Below are 21,736 nucleotides of genomic sequence, written 5' to 3'. Positions count from 1 at the left end.
AGAGACTCTGAATGGCGGCGTTCCTGTTAGGGTTGCGATTTTCCGTTCAAATTGAACTTCTTGACAAAAAGCCCCCCAAAAAAAAAATAAAATTCAGTGGTTCGATAGCAGTTGATCAAATTTGTACGCCGGTGGGGTTAAATTCCTAGCTACATTTATGCACCAAATAAATGGCTGACGATCTTCTTCTGGACGTCCATTCAGATTATTGAAGAACGCAGTTCTAATGCACTTTTTGGAGATCCCATCGATTGATTCCACTTACGAGCCACCAGGCTTCCGCCTAGTCGTGTTAGCAAACAGCCACTGTAACCAAACATGAGGTACGAGCTCGGTGAGAATGAGGTCGTTCCGGGTCATGTTGGAATGGACAACCTGCAAACGCTATGACTCCATACTCGTCCAAATTAGAGTCGGATATGGACTAAAGAATCGCCGATTCAACTTAAAAATTTTGGAACTACGAGAAGTTTGAATCCCTAAAAACTTTTCAGAAGTTCTGGCATGATTAAGATCCGATTTAGAATTCCTCAATAAATAAAAACCCAGAAATTATAAGACATAATTTGAATCCTTTCAGAAATCAGGGATCCGCATGTCCACTTTTGGTTACTTGGGCTGCGTGTCTTTACCTACAAAGCGAATAAGAGGTTGAATCTAACAGGAAGGTTATGCGCATAATGTCTCTGTCGTCTAGAGTCCAGCCTCTATACAGTTACATCAATAAGATAAAAGGCCGTCTCAATTCTTGCAATAACTTTGTTCACAAGAATTTCCTGGAAATCAGGGCATGTGGCGAATGACACTGGCCTGGATATTCCTAAAATATCACAAGGAAAACCCTCGTCAAACAAGGCCAAGGCCAGGTGAGCAAACCATCCTATGAAGCCCCCAAGTATATTTATGGTTAATGTTCGTCCTTTTTTTGCCCCTCCAGGATTCTGCTGAAACCCCAAGAATCCAAACTGTTGGGTGCTGAAGCGTTTTGCACAAACGAAATATACAAATATTGGACAACCCAAGGTGTTCGAGCTGTGAGATGTGCACAAATAGAGTCCCAATCTTGGTTCTCACTCGCACAAATCTCTAGTTTTCAAATTTTGACATCCTCGGAGGCCACTAATAGGCGGGTCCTGAGAAGGCTTGGGGCCTTCACCGTTCATAGCATAATCAAACATGCAGAGGCTACCAACTTATAACATGAACCCATGCTCATTCCAAAACATTTGGATGGAGTGCCACGTAAGAAGAAAGATGTTCCAGCGAACCTTAAATAAATCATCCACAACTTCATCAGCATTAAATTTGTCAAAATTAGAGATATGCAGAAAATGATTAATTAACAGTAAGATAGAGCAGAGATGACTTTACATCAGCAAATTGCATTATTGTTACGATGTATTCACACTCAGAGAGCACTTAGTTCCAAGAATTGTGCTTGTCCATCTAAAAATGCTATGTACAAAGAACTCACCTTGTATGATGGCTATTTGTCAATTGCAAGAAAGTAACATCAAACTATCTCCAACCTGATACTGCTTTCCACCTATATGTCAGGGGCAGCACCATCAGAAAAGCCATTGATGCGAACACTTGGGTAATCTACTTACGTATTATGGGTAGATGATGCTTTAAGTTAATGAACATAAAACTGCAGATTGAAGAAACTTACAAGATTAATCACTACCAAACTCGTCATAGCTTAGACCTTCTGATATTGTATCTGGCCTTTTTGCGTCTGCGCATAACATGCCCAGGAATCAAAACAGCGAGTCTACAAACTGGTCATTGCAAACACAACATGAAAAACTAACCTTCACCCCCAGGTGACTCCAGAAACCCATCCGTGTCTGCCAGATACGGACAGCCTGTGTAGCTTTGCAGTATTTCTGTTTAATGTTTATCCAGTATTAAATTTACTGTTAACCTCCATTAAAAGGTACTTGCTGAAGATTATGAACACAACAGGGAGATCACCTACCAGTGCTCTGAGAAAACCCTGCTGTCAAATCAGAAAGGCTGAAATTCCGAGGTATCTGACTTAGAAAGCCATATGTGTCAGGCTCTAGGAATGATCCTTGTAGGGCATTTGCGGTGGAATCCATGCTGTTGAAAGAACCAGGAGGGGCAGCATCAGAAATGTTATCAGCACCAAACCCAAAGGCTGAACTGTTTGGACAGTCAGGTTCAGACTTAATCGCTATCTCACTGTTTCCTTGCATGATCCCTATTGGCGACTGCTGAACAGCAAGCATATTTTGGGAAATATCTGTTTGTCCAGTTTGAGAACAAAGATCCTCATTTATATGTATATGCTGGCCCATTGAAGCTGTGCCATTCACAATACCACCTGAAGGAACTGTTGCATGGTGCATTTGGTCAGGTATCCTTGAGTGCTCGGTAGAATAACATGCTGACGCTTGCTGTTGTACTGAAATAATCTAATGTCAGAGAAATAAACAATACAAGAAAAAAGGTAGCAACTTCACATGCATATTCATTCAAAAAGGGAAAAGGACAAATCATGCCAGATATGTATTCATCCACTCCTAAAAAGCATTCTTGTGTACCCAATTTTTATTCCCCAACATGTAAGCATCAAAGATCTACACAAACCACTGAAAGGATCATTTACCAACCAAAAACTTTTACGTGTTTCTGTGTGTGTCTCTGTGTATAGACATGCATAGAGACATAGTATGCCTTCTGCATCTGAATATCATGTTTCAAGTAGCATTTGGAACCAGATGAGCCACAAATCGTTCAGCGGATGATATCCCATGCCAGTTTATGACAAAGCAGTGACCAAGAAGTATTACATTTGGTCAAATGGGGTCCAAATTAATGAGTAATGAAGCACTCATGTAAAAAATCATGCCCCTGATTTGAGGTCACAGGAAGCCAGTTATTGGTAGGTGGGAATGTTCAAGTGGTCCTACATCAATATCTGGCACCACGATGGCCAGAAACCATCAGTATACTGATGGAGTCCTATTAATTAAACGTGCAACCACAGACATTGGGAACACCATTATCACTTTGTCAGAATATCAAATGGCAAGACTTCAAACTTTCAGACCCTAGCATGTTCCCATTTCCCTCAGTAAATGAGAAGATGCAAAACCCATACAAAAAGAAGGCTGGTGCTTCACTATAATTGAATCTGTAGACAAAGGACTAGATCAGCTGAAATGTATAAGATATTTAATCCAAAATGAATGTGAAGTAACTCCAAAAATGACTTACATGTAGTGTGAGATCCATTGGAAATAGACAGAGAAGACATCCTTGAAGGGCATATCTTCTGCATGAGGTCAGCCTGCTGCTGAAGCAGCTTGTTGAAAAGCACAATCTGGTTTTTCACCATAAGTCGAACATGGTATGCTTTGAAAAATTCTCTGTTCTCCTCCTCAAGTTTTTGCCAGACTGAGAAATAAACAATTAAAGATTCTTAGATTCTGGAATGAAAAAAAAAAAAAAGCATCCAAATGACGGAAAAAGCAAGGACTTTGTAAATGTTCTGCACTGTTATTTGGAAAATATCTGCATTAGATACATACTATGGTCATATTAATCATGGCAAGACTCCACCCAGATGGTTCCTGGGCCAAATATGAAAATCAATGTCTAAATTGCTAATGTTTTATCAAGTAACAAGTTAGTAAAAGATAAAACAGATTCTTCTTTAACCAGAAAAGAAACATGACATATCTCCATAAACTACCCGATAACGGAAACTCCTGACAGCAATAATCACTCGCATTTCCCAACAAAATATGGAGATAGAGAAGATGGTCTTTATAGCAAAACTTATATGAGGACAAGGTAGATGGATGGTTGTGTTGCATTATTCTAATCAAAATATCTTCAGATTCAAATCTCACAAGGGATAGCCCAGCATTCTTATAACAGAGTCTCCCTCTGTAGATGTCAAAAATAAATATCTTATTTAGATTGAAATTAAGAACACGGGAATGAAAGGTGAACACCAGACCTACTATGTGGCTTAAGCCATGTACTAAATAACAGAACACAAGCCTGCAGTAATCAGTCAGAGATTCTCCAAGACACAAAAGTGGCTCTAATCTCCTTATCAGCTTCATGCAGAACATCAAGTATTATCACTATCAAAGTCTTCATGTGGCACATAGATTATTCTGTGGTGATGAAGAGACCAATTTGCACGTCCAGGAAATCCAATACAGGATCGTGGACTGTATGTTCCCCTCAACATAAGCCGCAGTATGGAATCATAATACCACGTTAACCCATAAAAGGCCAATTCTCAATGTCCACAAAGGCAAAACAATTATAGAAAGCAATTCAGTATTAAACTGACAAAATGCTTAAAAAAACATTAGATACAATGGGGAGTAATCTCCTCAATATATACAGCAAGGAGGGAACAGAGCTACCAGGGCTAGCTCACTCCTGGTCAAAATCTAATTTTGACCAGAACTGAACTAAAGAAAAATACAAAGAATAAAAAATAAATAATTACAACGATACTGAAATACATATATATGTATACCATACAAACACATACATATGCATATAGACACACACACATACATAACTTAATTCTTATCACCCTCTTCTGGTGCAATTACCAAAAAATTTTCCAAGAAAAGAAAAATAAATATAGGTAAATAAATAGACTTGGTGAAGAAATCTGGTGAAACATAAAGGAGACATATAATTTTCAAGCACTCCTATCTGATGCAGTGTCAGTGCATTTCTATGTGCTCCATTACCAGTGAAATGTGTGGATGAAAGCAATATGGATCACACTCTTAATGTCACAACACAATCTAGAAACTGTCTAAGCTATACAATCTCTTGGAAAATGTAAAATCTTACATTCTTTGGTAACTCTTTCAAGTAGAAGAATATTTTCTTCATCAACATCTCCAAAGAAGCATCCATATAAACTTACTTAGGTTTCCATTCAAAAAGGCATTCTTAACATCTTTTTGAAATATGTTTCATCTTTTTATACATATAATAACAAAAAGACACCCAACGTGGTCATTCTAACAACCGGTGCAAAAATTATCATACTCAATCTCATGTTCTTAGCTATAACCTTTGGAAACCAAGCAGGGCTCAACCATGACATTTAGTCCTATTCTTAAAAACCCATCCACGTCCTACAAATATTTTCTTTATATGAGGTACATCTAATATTTTTCCATATTTTAGCTCTAACAGGAGCCTCAAGTTCATAGTCTCGCTCCACTCAAACATTTTCTTTGCTTCTTTACAATTTCTTGGTTCAACATATGAGTGAGTGGCGCTATAGTAGCCGTCGTTACGCTGCTTACCTGATAATTACTCACACACCCTTAACTCACCAAAACGAGGGCAAAATTAACATAACAAGCTTCGTTTACTATTGGGTTCCAACAAGCTTCGTTTGCTATTGGGTTCCAACAACCCTATTTGTAAGGTGAATACACTCACGCTGGTCAAGTTAAGACAGGGACCTCTTGGTCCACATTCCAAACCTGAATTATTCTGCTACCCTGGTTATCTTATAATCACCCAAACTGCATTAACTTGATTGAGATTAGGGAAAAATCAACGTAATCAACTTCATTTGTTATTGGGTTTCACCAAACCCGGTTTATGGTGAATACACTCCTGCGGGTCATGTTAAAACAGGGATGCCTTGGTCCAGACCCAAATTGTTTAGTCTATCTATGAGGGTCAGTTTGGCTAATTAGTTTGGGTATATTTCTGAAAAGTACTTCTACCTCTATGTATATAGGTGACAGGTTCATTTGAAGTTCCCTCTTGAGTAGGTTGTTCCATAATTTGAGATGAAATGTCATCCTATTATTGAGCACTCCAATATGCCCATATTCACTAAAGTTATCATCATTTTGAGACAAGAATTCAATAAGAAAGAACAATCTGAATTATTATCATGCACTTCCATCACCTTCTAAAAAAGATCGATTTCTTGAAGTATACAGTCTAATCATTTGTTTATCACAACATCTAATGTGTTTTTGGGGTTTAGGCATGTGTAGCTAAAGAAAGTACACAAATAGCTTTTAGTGACAATTTGCCACTTCTGTCATGGACAACAAAACATTTACACCGAAACACTCACAAGTTTTTTGTAGTCACGCTTTCATTCGAAAGTTTTTCAAATGGGCATATGATATTTAAGGGCCTTTAAGAAATTCAATTAACAAGATAGATGGCTGCAACAGCTACTCTGGCCAAAAATCTTTGTTAGCATATAATAGGTTCTCAAGGATGCAAACCTCATGTTTGTGCTTGAAAAAATATCCACCATATCTCCATAAATATAATGTCATAAGCAACTTCGCTTTTGGTGGCAAGAACCACACATCCAAATGGACCAATTCAGAAGCTTTAGAAGTGAAAGTAGCTCTTCGAAGTTCAAACATAAGACAAACTTCTCATTTTTCAAAGAATATAATCATTACATGAGAAATCATTTCTACAAAGGTTTTTAGTTGGAGGTAAATAAGAAGGCTTAGCTACATTAAGATGTCCTCTTTCGTCTTAAAGACTTAAATTTTTATACCTGTGTTGAGCAACATAGAAAAGTGTTGTTTGAAATTTGAAATAATTCCATTTAATATAAATCTCATAGCTCCATCGCTATCATAATTTGCATCTCTCTTAATGAAGGCCTAGCTAGTACATTATCATTTTTCTTTTTCATTCCAAATCTTGTCTTTTCCCTGCTTAACTTAGCAGGAATTATCTTCTGAAAGTGGAGAAGAGAGGGAGGATAGGAGAGTACACCTTGTTCATTCTAATTCAGGCCTACACTCTATCAAAAAATTGAAGAAAAGATCTGATTATTATTTTTGTTACATCTCAATAGCATGTCTTTTCCAACTAGGCTACAAAAGAGAGGATCTATCCATATGGATAATAACTCTGCAAGGTATTGTCTCAATTCTCAACATGAACTAATATAACTATTTCAATGTGAACCAATTCGTGGTATAGGTTTCATCGTATTCTATTTGTCATCTCATAAACATGAGTCAGAGATATACAGATATAACCATTTCATGTGAAATAAATCCTTTATTTATTTTTACCTTAGGTCTCTTAGGCAATTGAGTTCTTCTTTATAAATTATAACTGTTATCCCTGTCAGAGTTTATGTTTCCCAGCCATCATCCCCTATTGAAGGCCTAAAGCTTTTCTTTGCAGTTAAAATTTATGAGACATGTCTCTGCAGGTGTGCATCCTCTAAAGTCTAAAGATATTTCCCATGCTTGAGAAGCCTTTCTGAATTTATATATGTTGGCAATGATCCCTGTTTCGATGGTATATAAGAACCAAGAGTAAATCTTGAAAATTTTCATCCCTCTTCATAATATTTCTTGTTGAAGCCTTTTAAGTGCCTTCGTTCTTTCTTCATCCTCATGAATCTTCAACATGTGTGCATAGTCCCACAACTCTTTGCCTTTCATGTGTGCATCAATACAATTGACCTAAAGTAAGAAGGTCGAACTATTTACACTTGAGAAAGAAGTGAGGCTTTTCCCGTGATAGATGAGATGAAAGGACAGAAGCCACAAGTAGTCATTTCATGTAAAAAGGAAGCTTAAAAAGCAGCAATGCTTCTTGAGCTTCCTAAACAATCTTGACCAGCTTGATATATCTCCTCATAGAGCCAAGCCTTGATAGCATGTAAATTATCAGCCAATAACTCAATACAAGCCACAAAACAAGGCTTGTTTGAAGCACAATACGAAATGGCGATACATGTAAGGTGCAAAGTTCAATTCTCAATGTGCAAAAAGGCACACAAGAGTAGAAAATAATTTTCTATTAGACTCAGAAAATGCTTAGAAAAACATCAGATACAAAGGGACTAATCCCCTCAAATATGTAAAGATACAGCAAAAGGGGACCGCGACAGCTGATGGAGCTTAATCACTAGTTAATGGCTAGAGAACTAGCTAATTGCTGGTCAAAGGCTAATTTTGACCAGAAATGAACTAAAATAAAAAACACAAACATAAAATACAATACATAAATTCCACAAATGATATATATACACACACACACACATAAACTCAAACAACAAGTACATGCATATTTTAATAGCCATCGGAACTAGGTCAGTTTGGGATCATTTTGCTTGATTCAAGGTGTGGATATCCAGAATAGAGAGTAAAGGTGGCAGGAATTTGGGTAGGATAGCAACCAACTTGGCCAACGCAAATCAACTATAAACCCTATACACAGACATGAGATAAGTTCATGAAAACTGAATACCAGATGTCACAAACCACAGATGACAAATAAAAACATTAATTTCATTAAAAAAAAAGCACCTTTAAGAAACTGCGATGATAACATAACACCTATAAAAGAGGAAAAGCACCCCAAGAAACGGAAAACGATTCTGAAGGTGATGCTACAAATAAGAGAATGAAATACGGACCAAAAATCACATTGCTGGTAATAGGTGTTTCAATTAATTTGTCTAAAAAGGAAAGAGTTATGTGATATCAGTCAATTATATAATTGCAGGTTTTAACCTATTTTTCATAAGACAACTCCTACACTGTCAAAGTCCACCCACTTTCAACTACCAAACTTAAGTGCTCACAGGAGTTAATGAAGTGTAAAGCATTGCAGTAAACAGAACGCTTGTATTACCATGCTCTGCTGGCAAAATATGAAATAGCATGCATACACTTGAAACCATGAATCTTGATACAGATTATATTAAGAGGTAATCATGAAAGAATTCTCCATAGTCCAATATTAGTAAGAAAAGGCCTTCTAAAAGTGCCAAAGTTTTTAGTAAATACCAAGATCTGTGAAACCAGGCTCTATTTTTGCCTGAAGCAAAAGAGTGTCTATGACTTCCTTCCGGTTCATGTAGAGTTGCAGACACCTTTCTATAAGATTTTGCACCTGTATCAAATGAAACGGGGAAAGGAAGTCATACTAATTGCAACAGATATTGTAATTCTAGACTATGACAACCACTTTGAAGGAGATATTTCATTCTTCTCACTGTTGGCTTTGGACCTATGTCACATGGGTGCTCCTAAACGGCTGCCATACTCATGTCGCACCCATGTCGATGCTGGTGCTGGTGCTTCTCTAACACAGCACATCTGGTGCGGTCAGTTGAATCGAGGCAAAACTGACCTTTTTAAATGCACACCTAATTAATGAGCTCTAATACAAAAAGTTTATATGTAAATATAAACAAACAAGGCTACCAAACAGTTAAATAACTATATAACTACTAAACAAGGCTACTAAAGTGTGTATATATATATATATATATATATATACACACACATACGCACACACACACACACACACACACACACATATATATATATATATCCTCACTGCACCTACACCTAAATTTTTTTGAAAAATTGCTGCATCCACACCCACATCTACACTCGGACCAGCACCCGCACCCATGTGACGTAGCTCTGAACTTGATTACTTCTTCATGAGACCTTTTTGTACCGTCCTCGTCGTGCATGTAACTTAATTGCTGAAAAATGCATGTTTTACGATTTTTCTTGCTCACCTTGTCTTCAATACAATACTCTTGGTAATTGGAGTAATGTAAAAAAAAAAGAATATCACATTGTCTTATATCCTGAGTGAAAACTACCAGAACATGCACTAAGGTACACATATACACATATACACTAGTGCTTGGTAATTCAAAACAAAGTGATTTATTCAGGAAACCTCCAAATTCTTTGTAGTAACATAAATAACTGGCTTTGTGGTATATTCTTCTTTTGAAGCAGAATGTAAAACATAATCCACGATTTGGGGAATTCAACAAAATTACCAAAGAAATGAAGCTTAGGCTGTCACTATAACAGCATTTAGAAAAATTGCAAAAATAATATTTTACAAAAAAGAAACACTGACAATCCCACTTAAAGAAAGCAAAAACACCAAAAAGAAAATAAACTTTTTTGTTGAATTGCATCCCATCGTACTTGATCTATCATTCCTGGGACTGGTTATTAACAAGCCAAAGAGATTATATATACAGATTTACAAGAATGAAAAAGATAAATGGGTAGAACATTCTAATAAACAACCATGTCACAGGAGAATACATTTTTCAACAATGAATCACTGAAAAAAAAATGATAAGACTTAACAATTCATACCAATTGTATGTCTTGACGAGACACCCGTCTGATTTCTGTTCCAGCAACTTTATTGGCATCCATAACTGAACTAGGTTGTGCATAAGTTCTTGCAGAGACTGCCTGACTCTGCCTTCCTATATGCTGAGATGGTACTTCAAATGAATGTCCATCAAATTGTGCATGACCTTGGGCAGCAAAGTGGGGGTAATACTGGCTTGTATAGCCTGGTGTTTGATGATGCAAAGGATTGGGAGAAGAAGCCAGTGCATGACCAGGCAACTGGAAAGAAAAAGCACATAAGATATCAATAAAAACCAAAATCAAAATAGCAACACAAAATAGTATTTATATATATTCACAGCGAAAAGTAGCACAGGTTGACCTAAAGAAGCAAACAACTAGGAACTATCAAATGGGAAATGGGAAAGTTGACATTCTAAGACCTAAAAAGCAACTCTTGCAATACTAAAGGAAACCATGTCACACATATCAAGAAGATTTGCTGTGAAATTGCTGCCTGACAAACCATGTGCTCATCTGTTTGATAGGGTTTACTTAATAGTACCAAAACCCGCTTAACTAGAAAGGCTTCATACATGCAATACTACGAGTGTAGAAACAAATACAACAAAAACAGGTATAAGTCAAAGACTTGCTCATAGCCAACAGTTGGAATAGCACTGAGGGGTTCGGATTTCAGTAACACATATTTGGCAATCATTGTGTGAGTCAAAGCCGTTGAGGAAATATTTTATAACTTTGACTTGTTTAAAACCATAGGTCACCTAAGATCCACAGCTCCAAAGCTGACCTCAAAAGAAAAGAAGCAGGGCTCTTGATCGCCAACCTATAGAAGTCAACTGGCTAGTCAACAAAGTTGTATATCAGTCCACTAATCCATAGGCAAAAAACTGCAAGGCCCGGTTTTATGACTAGTCAATTAGTCAAAAACTAGTCGTTCAGCAACAATCCTTACATTAGGTAAGTTATATTGTTTTCTTTTTAGGAGATATCATTGCCTGTCTTCTAGCCTCTTTTTGTTTTGTCTGCACAGTACTTATTTCTGATTAACATGTTTTGTTTGCAGAGGCAGATTTCTGTTCAAACTATTTTTTTGAAGTGTAAAAGAAATAATAAACATAATACCGACATTTCTTTCTTCAAGAAATGTTGAAAATATCATGATATTATTATGATAATACCGTGAACCTATACCTTTCTGTGATGTTTTGAAATTATTATCATTATTAGCAAATCACATGGAGCAACAGCATTGAGGACTTGAGATCAATTTCATGGTCCTATGCATGAATCTGGCGACCATTGAACCCACTGACAAAAAGGTAATATCTTGACATTAATGAGAAAGATATTTTAAAACTCAATCCAGGTCATGTGCCAGATCAAGTTTGGTTCATTCGAATGCTTGGGCGTGATGCTCAAAACTTCAGTCATTTATTTTGTCAAGTCAGTTGGAGATGAGAATAAATTGGCAGGAGCCCAAAGCGGAGCTATTATGCCTTTCCACAAGCTGGCAAACATTTTTTGTCACACACACATGGATCGTAACACAAAATGCTTTGGAATGCAAATTAAGCAGTATAATTCTACAATTAGGCACAGATTAGGAATAAAATAAATGGTGCAAACCTAGTCAGACTGTTAATAGAATCATACCAAGTTTTAAACCTGAAACTAGCTTGTTGACCTTGCCCAGATAATCCCAAATCTTACTAAAATAAGCGTTGGGCCTTGTTGTCAAAAGTCTGTCAGCTATATGCTTCCATAAGTCAAGCTGTGGTTTACACTAGTGATTCTATTATTACCCTGCCAGTGTTGTATGTTGGTACGGGGTGGTTCCTTGTCCCCTGGGCCATTCAGTGGTAGCTGGCAACTGTCCTGGATGAGCCAATTCATTATCACAATTAATGGAATTCGTTTTATCATGTTCCTATCCTTTAAGATACATGCCTCTTACTGTGCTTCACCTTTCACAAACTTAGCAACTAAGAGAATGCTTCACCTTGCATGCAGTTACTGTGCTTCACCTGACACACAATCTTAGCAACTAAATGGTAAATGCATGTATCTTTGTCAACAAATAACCACGGTCCATGCAGGTCAGTTAGAGTATACTCGAATTGCATGGCCTTTCTTCTTTCTTCTACTTTTATGCACTGCTAACATATTGAATGTCACGAACTTAGCAGAACAAAACTTGAGACTTGAGAATAACTCACATGATTGAGGAGGTCATGATCCGTACAAGAACAAGCCAATGGAAAACCATTAGAATATGCTAGTTTCTCATCAAATTATCCAAACCATATTGCCGTTTAATAAGTCTTCGCAGCATGAATGTCCATCAAAATTTCCATATTTCTGGTTGATAATAAGGCTCCACTCTGTACCTTATAATTTTCTTTACACAAAGACAAGATGGCGATAAAGGAGAATCGATCTCATTTATTATGGGGTTTCTCAAAGCATACAAAGGTCCATTCTAAAATTCCTCCAACTCTAATTTTGTTAGAATTAATTTCTTGTGTCCCAATGAGCAAAGATCAAGCGAGCCAACTAGCACCATGTCCGAATAATGAGACGACGAAAATTCGATTCCATGAAAATCACAAACACATTAACCGAGGACACAAACGTTAACGGCTCTTCACAAGCGTAACGACACAAAGAGTTTCCAGATAAACATGAAATTCTTGTGTTTGTACATCACAAGAAAAACATGCAGAAGAAGAACACCCGGAAACGACAAACCATGCACCAGGATCAAGAGAAAGAACTACTCACAAAGCTTTCCAGAAATAAGCAAAACCAAGAATCAGTAAAGATAAAACCATTCACCCAACAACTGCAAGATCAAAGCCAAACTCCCCAAAACCAGGAAAACAAATTAAAGTGAAAAACAAATCGAACGGACCGTTTAGCAAACATAAAAAGGAAAAGGAAGAAACCCAGAACCCACTTTCTCTGTGATCAAGCTAACGGAAACCGAGACAAGTCCCACAACCTAACAACCGAAAATCTAGCAATCACGAGGAGTAGCAAATTAATCAACAAAGATGACGACCCAAAAGGATCAAGCTGAAAATGATTCCCGCAAAGGAGGAGAAGATAAACCTGGTGGAGGTCAGTCGGAGAACACCCTTGATCCTTCATAAACAACAGACTGGTAGCGGCCAAGAGGTGGTTGTGATGGCGGTGGGGAAACGGAAGAGCACAGAGACAGAGAGGGAGAAAGAGAAAGAGAGAGACCCGTCAGCTTTTTTTTGGCTCAAACGGATCGCATACAATTCCCCCCTCACGAAGAACCTGCAATTTTTCCTTTCCCCTTCCAAATACACTTTATTTACCTCCTGTACTTTATAATGTATTCCCACTAATTTATTTCCAAATGTTAGAGAGAGAGAGAGAGAGAGAGAGCAATGTGGGGTGGGGTTGTCGTGGTTCTTTTTTCTATTTAAATAAGAATCTCTACAAAAGTTTGTTCATTTGGCTGTACTGGACAGCATACAACTGCCTCTTTTCCTTTGAAAACACCCAGTTTGTCCTTTCTTATAGTTTCCATTTCCCAAAAAATTTCTTCTCTCCGTTCAACTCCATGTCATACTCCATATGCCTGCCTAAGGCATGTGACGCCAATCCTAAGAGACCCATCTCTCCCTTTCTCTCTCAACTGATGTCGAAAACCAAGAACTGGACTCCTTACCTTAAACTATTAAAACGTTCTTCGTGCAATTTAACCTTATAGACAGTTTCTAGAGTGATTCGATAAATCTTTTTTTTTTCACTTTAAATGTGTTTTATAATAATAATAATAATAAATTAATGATTTTTATAGCATCGAGTTTGATAATAAAAAACTAATAGCTTTCATAATAGCAACTTGAATTGAACCATGTTTTTAACTAAATTAGCATTCACAAACATGTTGTCATGTTCATATCTTGTTTAAGTTATTTTCTAACAAGAACTCAAGTGGTCTAGTTTTTATCTTTGACTTAAATATAGTTTGAACATATGTTGAGAGACACTCTCCTGATAGCAAATCCGTGCGATGTCAGCATGAATATCTTTGTACACATGAAGTCTGATTAATGTACGATTTCAATGGTGACGTGTGCCGTACATGGGTTGAGCCCATCGATCACTTTCAAATCCGGGGCACCATCAATGCCAATGTCTTTTCCTTCTTCTTTTTTAATTTACTTTGTTGAAAAAAAAAAAAACCATTTTCTTAAATATAAAGAAATCTACGAATTGATTTGCATCTTTTCACCAAGCCCGTATTGATATAGTTACTGTAATTTTATGTTAAGAAAAGCTTAACCTTCTTTCCATGCTTGATACCACAAATTAGTAACATGAGGATTATACTCGTATCAGCTTTGGATTTCGAATTTGAAAGTTATTAAAGATAGGTTAAGTTAAATGAGTTTGAGTTTTATTATGTTGGGCAAGCGACAAAGTCTTTTCTTAAGTATAGTTTATTGACATTAACAACTAAAAAATGAAGTAATTGAAGTCGTTTGAAGAATAGCCATGTGAGATTATTGAGCTAACTCACTTATATGTCTTCTTCTAGATGCTTCGCAGCTACCATTTAAGCTGTTTCTATAAAATCAAGAACCATCTTTAAAATAAAACGTTTGATCCTTCTTTCATGTGGTGGCTCTCAGGTTTAACATTGTTTTTGGGACCTATGTTAAAAAAAAAAAAGGAAACCCGTTAATTAAAGTGTAAATGTATTTATTGCTAAGATTTGAGACCAATAACCAAGGGTGGAGCCATAAGGTCGAAACATTATTTTTTTAATTTTTTATATATAACAAATGAAATTTTTTAAAATTTACATATAAATTTTATTTTTTTTTAGATGGGGTCAAAGCTCATGCTAATCCTACCTTGACGTTACTCTTAAGAATAAGACCTACTAGAATCAAACTAACATAATATTTTCACCAAATTATGCCGTTAGAGCAAAAATATGTAAAGTTATTTATCAATAAATACAAAATAAAAACGAAGGTACCGATGCACCGAAGAACTTATTTTTATTAATTTCGTCAGACTTTTTCCTCGATTTTTTAACCGCGACAAGAAGATGAGGGCCAATAAAACCTGACAAAGGAACAAACGGGTGCCCAAAGGACAGCTCTGCAACAGACCCCTCATCTATGGCATGGGAGTGCGGGTTAGAGTCAGAAATGGGACCCACTCCTCTCTCTCTCTCTCTAAAAAATTTCCATATTAAAATGACGTTAATTTTTTTTTTTATTTTTTTTACAATAATGAAATAAACTATAAATAATTAACGAAAAGTTTTGAGTTTTTTTCTTAAAATATACACATTTTCAAGTGAACGTGGTATACCAACTTGATCAAATAGTCCCTTCTTTAACTTTTTGATCTAATTTATTATATTTATGTTCATACGAATTTGTATATTTCACATACCACCTGACTTCCATACTTTTCTTTTTTTTTTCTTGTGGAAACAACAAAAGTGATCAGGAAATCTTCTTGGTTGAGATTTTCCAGAAACAAGATCTTTGACAGCGTCCTTTAATTTCTAATCCTACGGTGGTTATTCTCTTTTCTAAAGAAAGTAGATACATATGAACATATCTTGGTGTAGCACCCTTTTCTAAAAATTTTATCAATTATTATATGTTTCAGCTATGTTTGCGAAGCATACGGACCTTTATTTATGCTTTAAGCAAGTTGTGCTTCTCACTATTTTTCAATTTCACTCGGAAAGAAACCCTTAAACCTTACTATTGTAACATGTATATTCTAATCTGTTGGTTGTTGGATGTTGTTTTATGATAAAGAATTGAAAATTTGTTACTAAAATGCAGTGATGGTTTATGTTCTTTTAAACAACGGTTTATGATACTTTTAATGGTAATTTTTTTTTACTTTCAATATATTTGAAATTTCCTATATATATATATATTTATTTATATATATATATATATATATATATATATTTATATTTATATATATATATATATATATGTATGTATGTATGGGTTTATTTCTTAATATTGCTTTCAAGGATAAAAAATTGAAACTATTGCATAAGATGAGCAACCAATAAAATTCTATTGAGAAAAATGCTAGTCAGGGTTGAAGAAGATCATGGGTGGTGCAAGAAATTCAAGCATTTCCAAGGTTCAATGGAGGCTTATAGCCCTTTGACCCCCATTTGGCTCTGCTGTAAAAGAAAGACACTTGTCTCACCATTACAACATATAAGTTGTGTTTGATTCACCGCACATCTCAAATCAGTAGAGCTCAGATTCATGGTGATATGAGATTTGTAGGATCTCAAATCTATGGATTTAATGCCCCTTTCTCCTAATCTGATCTTAAATCCTTGGTTTTAACATGTAGCATGAATTTGAAATCCATGCTACGAGATCGTCAACTTGTTCAAAGTTAAGTTCTCTCAAAACACGCCTTTTAATGCAGCCTCGGATATTAGATTTGAGGCTATTAAATGCAACCATGTTGTCAATGTTGAATTGGTTGGAGCTGACAAGAGTCAAGTTCGAGTGGATTTTGCTTGAAAAAATAGAGATTTATGTGATGCATGTGTTTGCCTCCAAATCGAAGTTATTGGAGTGTTTGGAGGACACCAAAACCAGATTTTCCAAAAAATAGAGTTATATTGAGCTTTGAGAAAACTTGATTTTCAAATGGGAGAACAAACAGGTTCCCCATGATTATTGAAAAAATAAGTTTTGGGTGTCTCATCAAAGACACAAACAAATTAAAACATGATCGAAAAACTATTTTTTACAAAAATTAAATTTTTTACAAAACATGCACTTAGACTATAATGTAGGAAGTTTGATTTTGAGAGGTTTCATCCACTCAAGAAAAACTTCGCTTACCACATGTTATAATCAAATGTGTTAATTTCATCCAACATCGTGGAAAAAGGGGATGTTGTTTGCATATTTAAAATTAAACGAAATATTTCTCTACAAATTTTATTTTATTACTTTTAGTTCAAGGGTAGCGCTTTGGGCCTACGCCCCCGTTTGGCTCTGCCCTTTGATTTCATTACGAGGATGTTTGGCATCAGTAACAATTTGTTATTGTCCAATGAAACTGTCCCAAACATTGGGTAGATTCCTAAAATACTATCACATGAAGCTCCTTAGAAGGGAATATAATCCTTTAACAGCTACTTAATCACTTAGTTAAGTATCTCAGCTTAAAAATAAAGCTAAATGGGGGAAGATAATTTTTTAGTTTTCCATTTTGTCTTTATATGAGTTTTCTTCACTCATGTTAGTTAACATTGTTACAGGATTTTTAGAAATGTTTAATACTTATATTTAATTTTTTTAAAATCATACTTCTTAAAATATTTTATCGCCGTAAGTAAAATGCCCTAACACCAAATTGTACTATTAGCTTTGTTGGTGATCATATAAAAGGTATCATGTACACCAAATTATTGCGTATTGGTTTGCATTGAGTTTTGTTCTGTTTTTAATTGAAAAGCAATTTCAAATTTTAAAATTAATTAAAAAAAAATAAAACCTAGCATTACTTGTGAGCTTATTTGTATTTTCAAAACTAAAACTGTTCGGACCCAAACATTTAATAACCTTTCGAAGAAAACAGAACGCAATTGTTACAAGAGACAAATTAAAAACAAGACAAGTACTACTTGTCAGTCAAGACATTCAAGAAAACTCGAGTGATTTTTTGTCGCAAAAGAAAAGTCTCAATGTCCTTGGCTGATCTTTCAGTTGGGAATCTTTTTTTTTCTCTCTCTCTCTCTCTAAATCCAAAATTTAAAAGTACCCTGACGGTTCGGTTCTGATAAGGAACCAGATACCACTTTTATTTTCTTTTTCTCTTCACTGACGGATTCTACTTGGCGTTGGTAAAAGTTTTACCAACGTTACTTCTTATTTTTTACCGCCGTTTTTTTGGCCGTTAGTGAATCTACCTTTTTTTATAGTTAAGAACCAAAAATTTGTATCTATTTCCCATACACCATCTTGAGATGGTCCTACGTTTTTTTTTTACATGAACCGCATTTAATTATCCCGGGGGCCATCAAATGAAACCCCAAATTTTTGCACTATAAATCAGGTTAATTTCCCATTAATTATTCTAAACCTTGTTTTCTTTTTTAAGACATTCAGAAAGGTAACAGCTCAAAGCCTCGCTTTTGTGTCATGCAGCAAACTTGAATTGTCTCAAATACGAGGCACTTTATCAAATTAGGCTTAAAAGCATGGGTTTGATGAGAAAAGTCTTCGAGCCTTCATTGACTGCATTGAAAAGTTTACAATCTTCCAATTATTGCACTGTGATTGTTCTCATTTAAGCGATTGAATGCATAGAATCGATGCGTGCACTTCACATTTATGATGGGATCCTTTTCATGCAGTGGCCAGACATCCAATTGAAGGAGTTGCAACTTGGAGAGAGAGGGAGAAAGAGAGAGAGTAGAGATAGAAAGAGAGTAAAGCAGCATTGGTTTCACACAAGCAAATTTAAAAGGGATGGTGGCAAGTTAGAGAGAGAAAGAGTAGTATTAGTTTACATAAACAATTTTTAAGTGGGTGACAAGTTAGAGAGAGAAATAGAGAGAGAGAGAGAGAGATCCAACTTTGGATTTTAGCAATGAAAGGGACTTTCACACGACGGAATCCAATTTAGTACGTAGTAATGGGTGACTACCGAGCAGTATCTTTCTTTGCTGTCAAATAGAAGAAAAATTTCTCTTTCGAACGCCCTTTTTTCTGTAATCCCATATACAGTCTCCATATGTTCAACTTTCTTAACGGCGCCGTGTATCATTGGACCAAGTTATATGTTTAGGTGCCCAACATGTTTAAGGCTTGAAATGACATAACTAACCCTCTTCTTAGTCAAACAATCTAACAAGGACAACTGTGGAATACGAAAAATTTTCTTTTCTTAAATGACCATAATACCTTTAAACGGTCAACTTGGGCTGAACCAAATAGGGTTTTTTCTTTTCCAGTAAAACAAGGTAGAGCATGTTATTTATTAAAACATTTTAAGTGCATAGTTAAAATGCTCTAATAATACGATGTCATTACTAAAAATTAGGTTGTTCATTTACCATCGCATGCAGAATGCCCTAACACTCAAATAGCCTTCTAAACCAAATCAGCTTTTCTCAATAAAACAAAGCAGAGGCGGTTATTTATTAAGACATTTCACATACACATGACGCCACATAGTAAAACTTTGTTATGAAACATCAGGTTGTTCATTTACCATCGCAAGCAGAATGTCGTAACGAAACGCCGAAAAGGCCTTCAAATCAAAGGTCCATAAGAGACAGTTTTAAAAGTGAATCCCTTTTTGCGCTTCAAAACAAAATATTTGGCCAACAATCGGAATCTTTTTAAATTCATGCCAGTAAGGAAAAACAAAAAAGCATTGGAATCCACGGTGATGTTAACGTGGTTGTACTTTTATTTAATTATGAAGCTGATGTGAGCCAAACACCGGGTCCCTCCTTTCCACCGGCCAACTGGACTGGAAAAACTCTTCTTCTCTCTCCATTGTACAATGGAAATTAATTAATCTTGCCGCCATTAAAATCAGCAGGGGAGCAAAAAATTTTGGTGAAAGAAGCACTAACGTATAGATATTTAAATCGAAAAGAACTGCCAATATGGAAATGTATGTGCTTATAATATAGATTTTTGAATTGCCTCCTCTTCTCATATATAAAATTGGAATTCTCTCTTTCCTTGTTGCTGGTTCATCTTCTATGCAGAGAGCATCTTTTTCTTTCAAATCTAATGGCTAATCAAGACTGGACATTGGAAGAATGCAGTATTGATATAGAAGTATTATAAACTTGTTTATAGTTTTTTTAAATTTGGAGATGAGATGGGATTCTTAGATCTATTGCTTTCCACTCTGGATTTGATTCGTATTCATATAAATTCAATTGGGTGCAAGAATTGTGGAAGATTAAGATAAGGACAATCCAAATCCATTACTATCCAAATTCAAAATCAAGGAGAAAAACAAGTGTGGATTGAATCGGTTGCGATATGGATTGAACAAAGAAAACATATTCCAGACGGGAAGGCGGAGAGATATTTGAGAGGTTGATGAATTATCATGATAATCCAAAGCAGTTGACCGGATCCATAGGTGATGGGAACTTAGATTTGGGCTGTAAAGAGCAACGTGATGATTGGAATGGATCCAAAACTAACGGATCCTTGTGTTTAAACCGTATTGACTTGCTTCTTTCACAAAACAAGAGTGAGAAAACAATAGAGATTTAAGATATATTGTTTTGGATTTTTTTTTATTGCTCAACATATCATTATTTTCCTCCCTTTTTTTTGGCTTTTTCTCGCATATTTCACAATTTTATATTAATTCTGTTGGTTTTGTTATTAAAAAGAACGCGTTGGATGAACTTGCCTGCTTTTCTTCGTCACTTTTTTATTAATTTAGAAAATTTGAATTTTTTTGATGAGTATATATTTTGAAAATTAAAATATATTTAATTCCAATAAAAAAAAGAAAAAAAGATATCAGTTTTGCTGTCGCCGAATACAGACCACGTGACACATGTGCATCAGCTGATACAAGCTGCTTTACTGCTTCTATGAGCTGGATTCCAACACATTATGGTATCATATTTTCACAACGTACTCCTTCTTATTTTTATCATTATATTTCCTACATTTAATAAAGTAGGAAAAGAGGAGAAAATAATATAAATAAAAATTAAATTATTAGGATTTGAAAAAATAAAGATTTTATATATATATATATACTATAACTATTTTGAGCTCCAAATCACAGTTGTTTGATGTATTGTGCATCGAACGATGTGCTGTGAGAGAGAAAAAATTTTTCCCCTCAAGCTAAAAGGTTTATATATATATATATATATATAATGGCAATTCTATTTCTAACTTTTCTTACCCAATTCATCTTATTAGAACTGTTTGGTGAATCGTAATGAACAGTTAAAGAAAAAAACAAGGAGAGAAAAAAATTGACATTTTCGTCGTTACAGTTATGGGGGTGAATTGAAATAACCAGAGCTGTCATGACTAAAATGCAATCATTTTTTCTTGTCCATTTATAATGGATCAAACAGTCTCGATTAGATTAGATGGTTGGATGACTCTTATAAGTCAAAATCACTATATATATAAAATTTAGAACTGGGGTATCTTTTCACCAAGATAATTTTCTGGTTAAAATGCGGTCATCAAAACAAGTCCACGTGAAAGATGCTTGTAAAAGTAGGATTCTTAGATATGTTCTTTGTAATTATGAAACCCAAGCCCTATGGCAATTAGCTGCTGTTGCATATTCATTGCCTTCTGCCATCAAAGCTTCCATTTCTCAGCCACCAAAAGGTTGTCAAAGAATACTCACAAGTGGTTTACCAAGACTTGTTCATGAAAGCTCATGGTGGGCCCCACTCCCTTCACTTTATGCCGCTGCGACCGATATGGTTGTCGCGTCAAAAGATTTGTGGCTATTAGGGATGTCAACAGATCGAATTCAATATGCTT

General features: G+C 35.6%; 1 protein-coding gene across 2 annotated transcripts; it reads right to left on the bottom strand.

Annotated features, from left to right (window-relative positions):
• Positions 1 to 1,269: 1,269 nt before the first annotated feature.
• On the bottom strand, positions 1,270 to 13,565 carry LOC116258711 (uncharacterized). 2 transcript variants are annotated; one of them, XM_031636046.2, is made up of 9 exons: positions 13,290 to 13,565; positions 10,173 to 10,433; positions 8,823 to 8,928; positions 3,247 to 3,426; positions 2,194 to 2,431; positions 1,982 to 2,106; positions 1,815 to 1,889; positions 1,673 to 1,738; positions 1,270 to 1,546 (listed from the first exon to the last, which is right to left on the bottom strand). In XM_031636046.2, the coding sequence occupies exons 1-8, from the start codon at positions 13,326 to 13,328 to the stop codon at positions 1,677 to 1,679; spliced, it is 1,086 nt and encodes a 361-aa protein (XP_031491906.1). In that variant the 5' UTR covers positions 13,329 to 13,565; the 3' UTR covers positions 1,270 to 1,546; positions 1,673 to 1,676. The 2 variants fall into 2 exon arrangements, with proteins under 2 accessions (XP_031491906.1, XP_031491901.1); XM_031636041.2 differs by having other exon boundaries at positions 1,982 to 2,431; positions 13,290 to 13,561.
• Between the last annotated feature and the right edge of the window lie 8,171 nt (positions 13,566 to 21,736).

This window comes from Nymphaea colorata, chromosome 1 (genome assembly GCF_008831285.2).
Source record: "Nymphaea colorata isolate Beijing-Zhang1983 chromosome 1, ASM883128v2, whole genome shotgun sequence".
In the NCBI taxonomy this organism is placed as follows: Eukaryota; Viridiplantae; Streptophyta; class Magnoliopsida; order Nymphaeales; family Nymphaeaceae; genus Nymphaea; species Nymphaea colorata.
The sequence above is the reverse complement of the archived record's forward strand: the minus strand, read 5'-3'. Positions and strand labels throughout refer to the sequence as shown.

Excerpts from the sequence above, each read along its gene's own strand:
- LOC116258711 (XM_031636041.2), bottom strand. The coding sequence starts at position 13,328 with ATGAAGGATCAAGGGTGTTCTCCGACTGACCTCCACCAG. Across the intron at positions 2,432-3,246 it reads CAATGGATCTCACACTACAT|TACAACAGCAAGCGTCAGCA; the intron begins GTAAGTCATTTT and ends AGATTATTTCAG. Across the intron at positions 1,890-1,981 it reads AGGGTTTTCTCAGAGCACTG|AAATACTGCAAAGCTACACA; the intron begins GTAGGTGATCTC and ends AACATTAAACAG.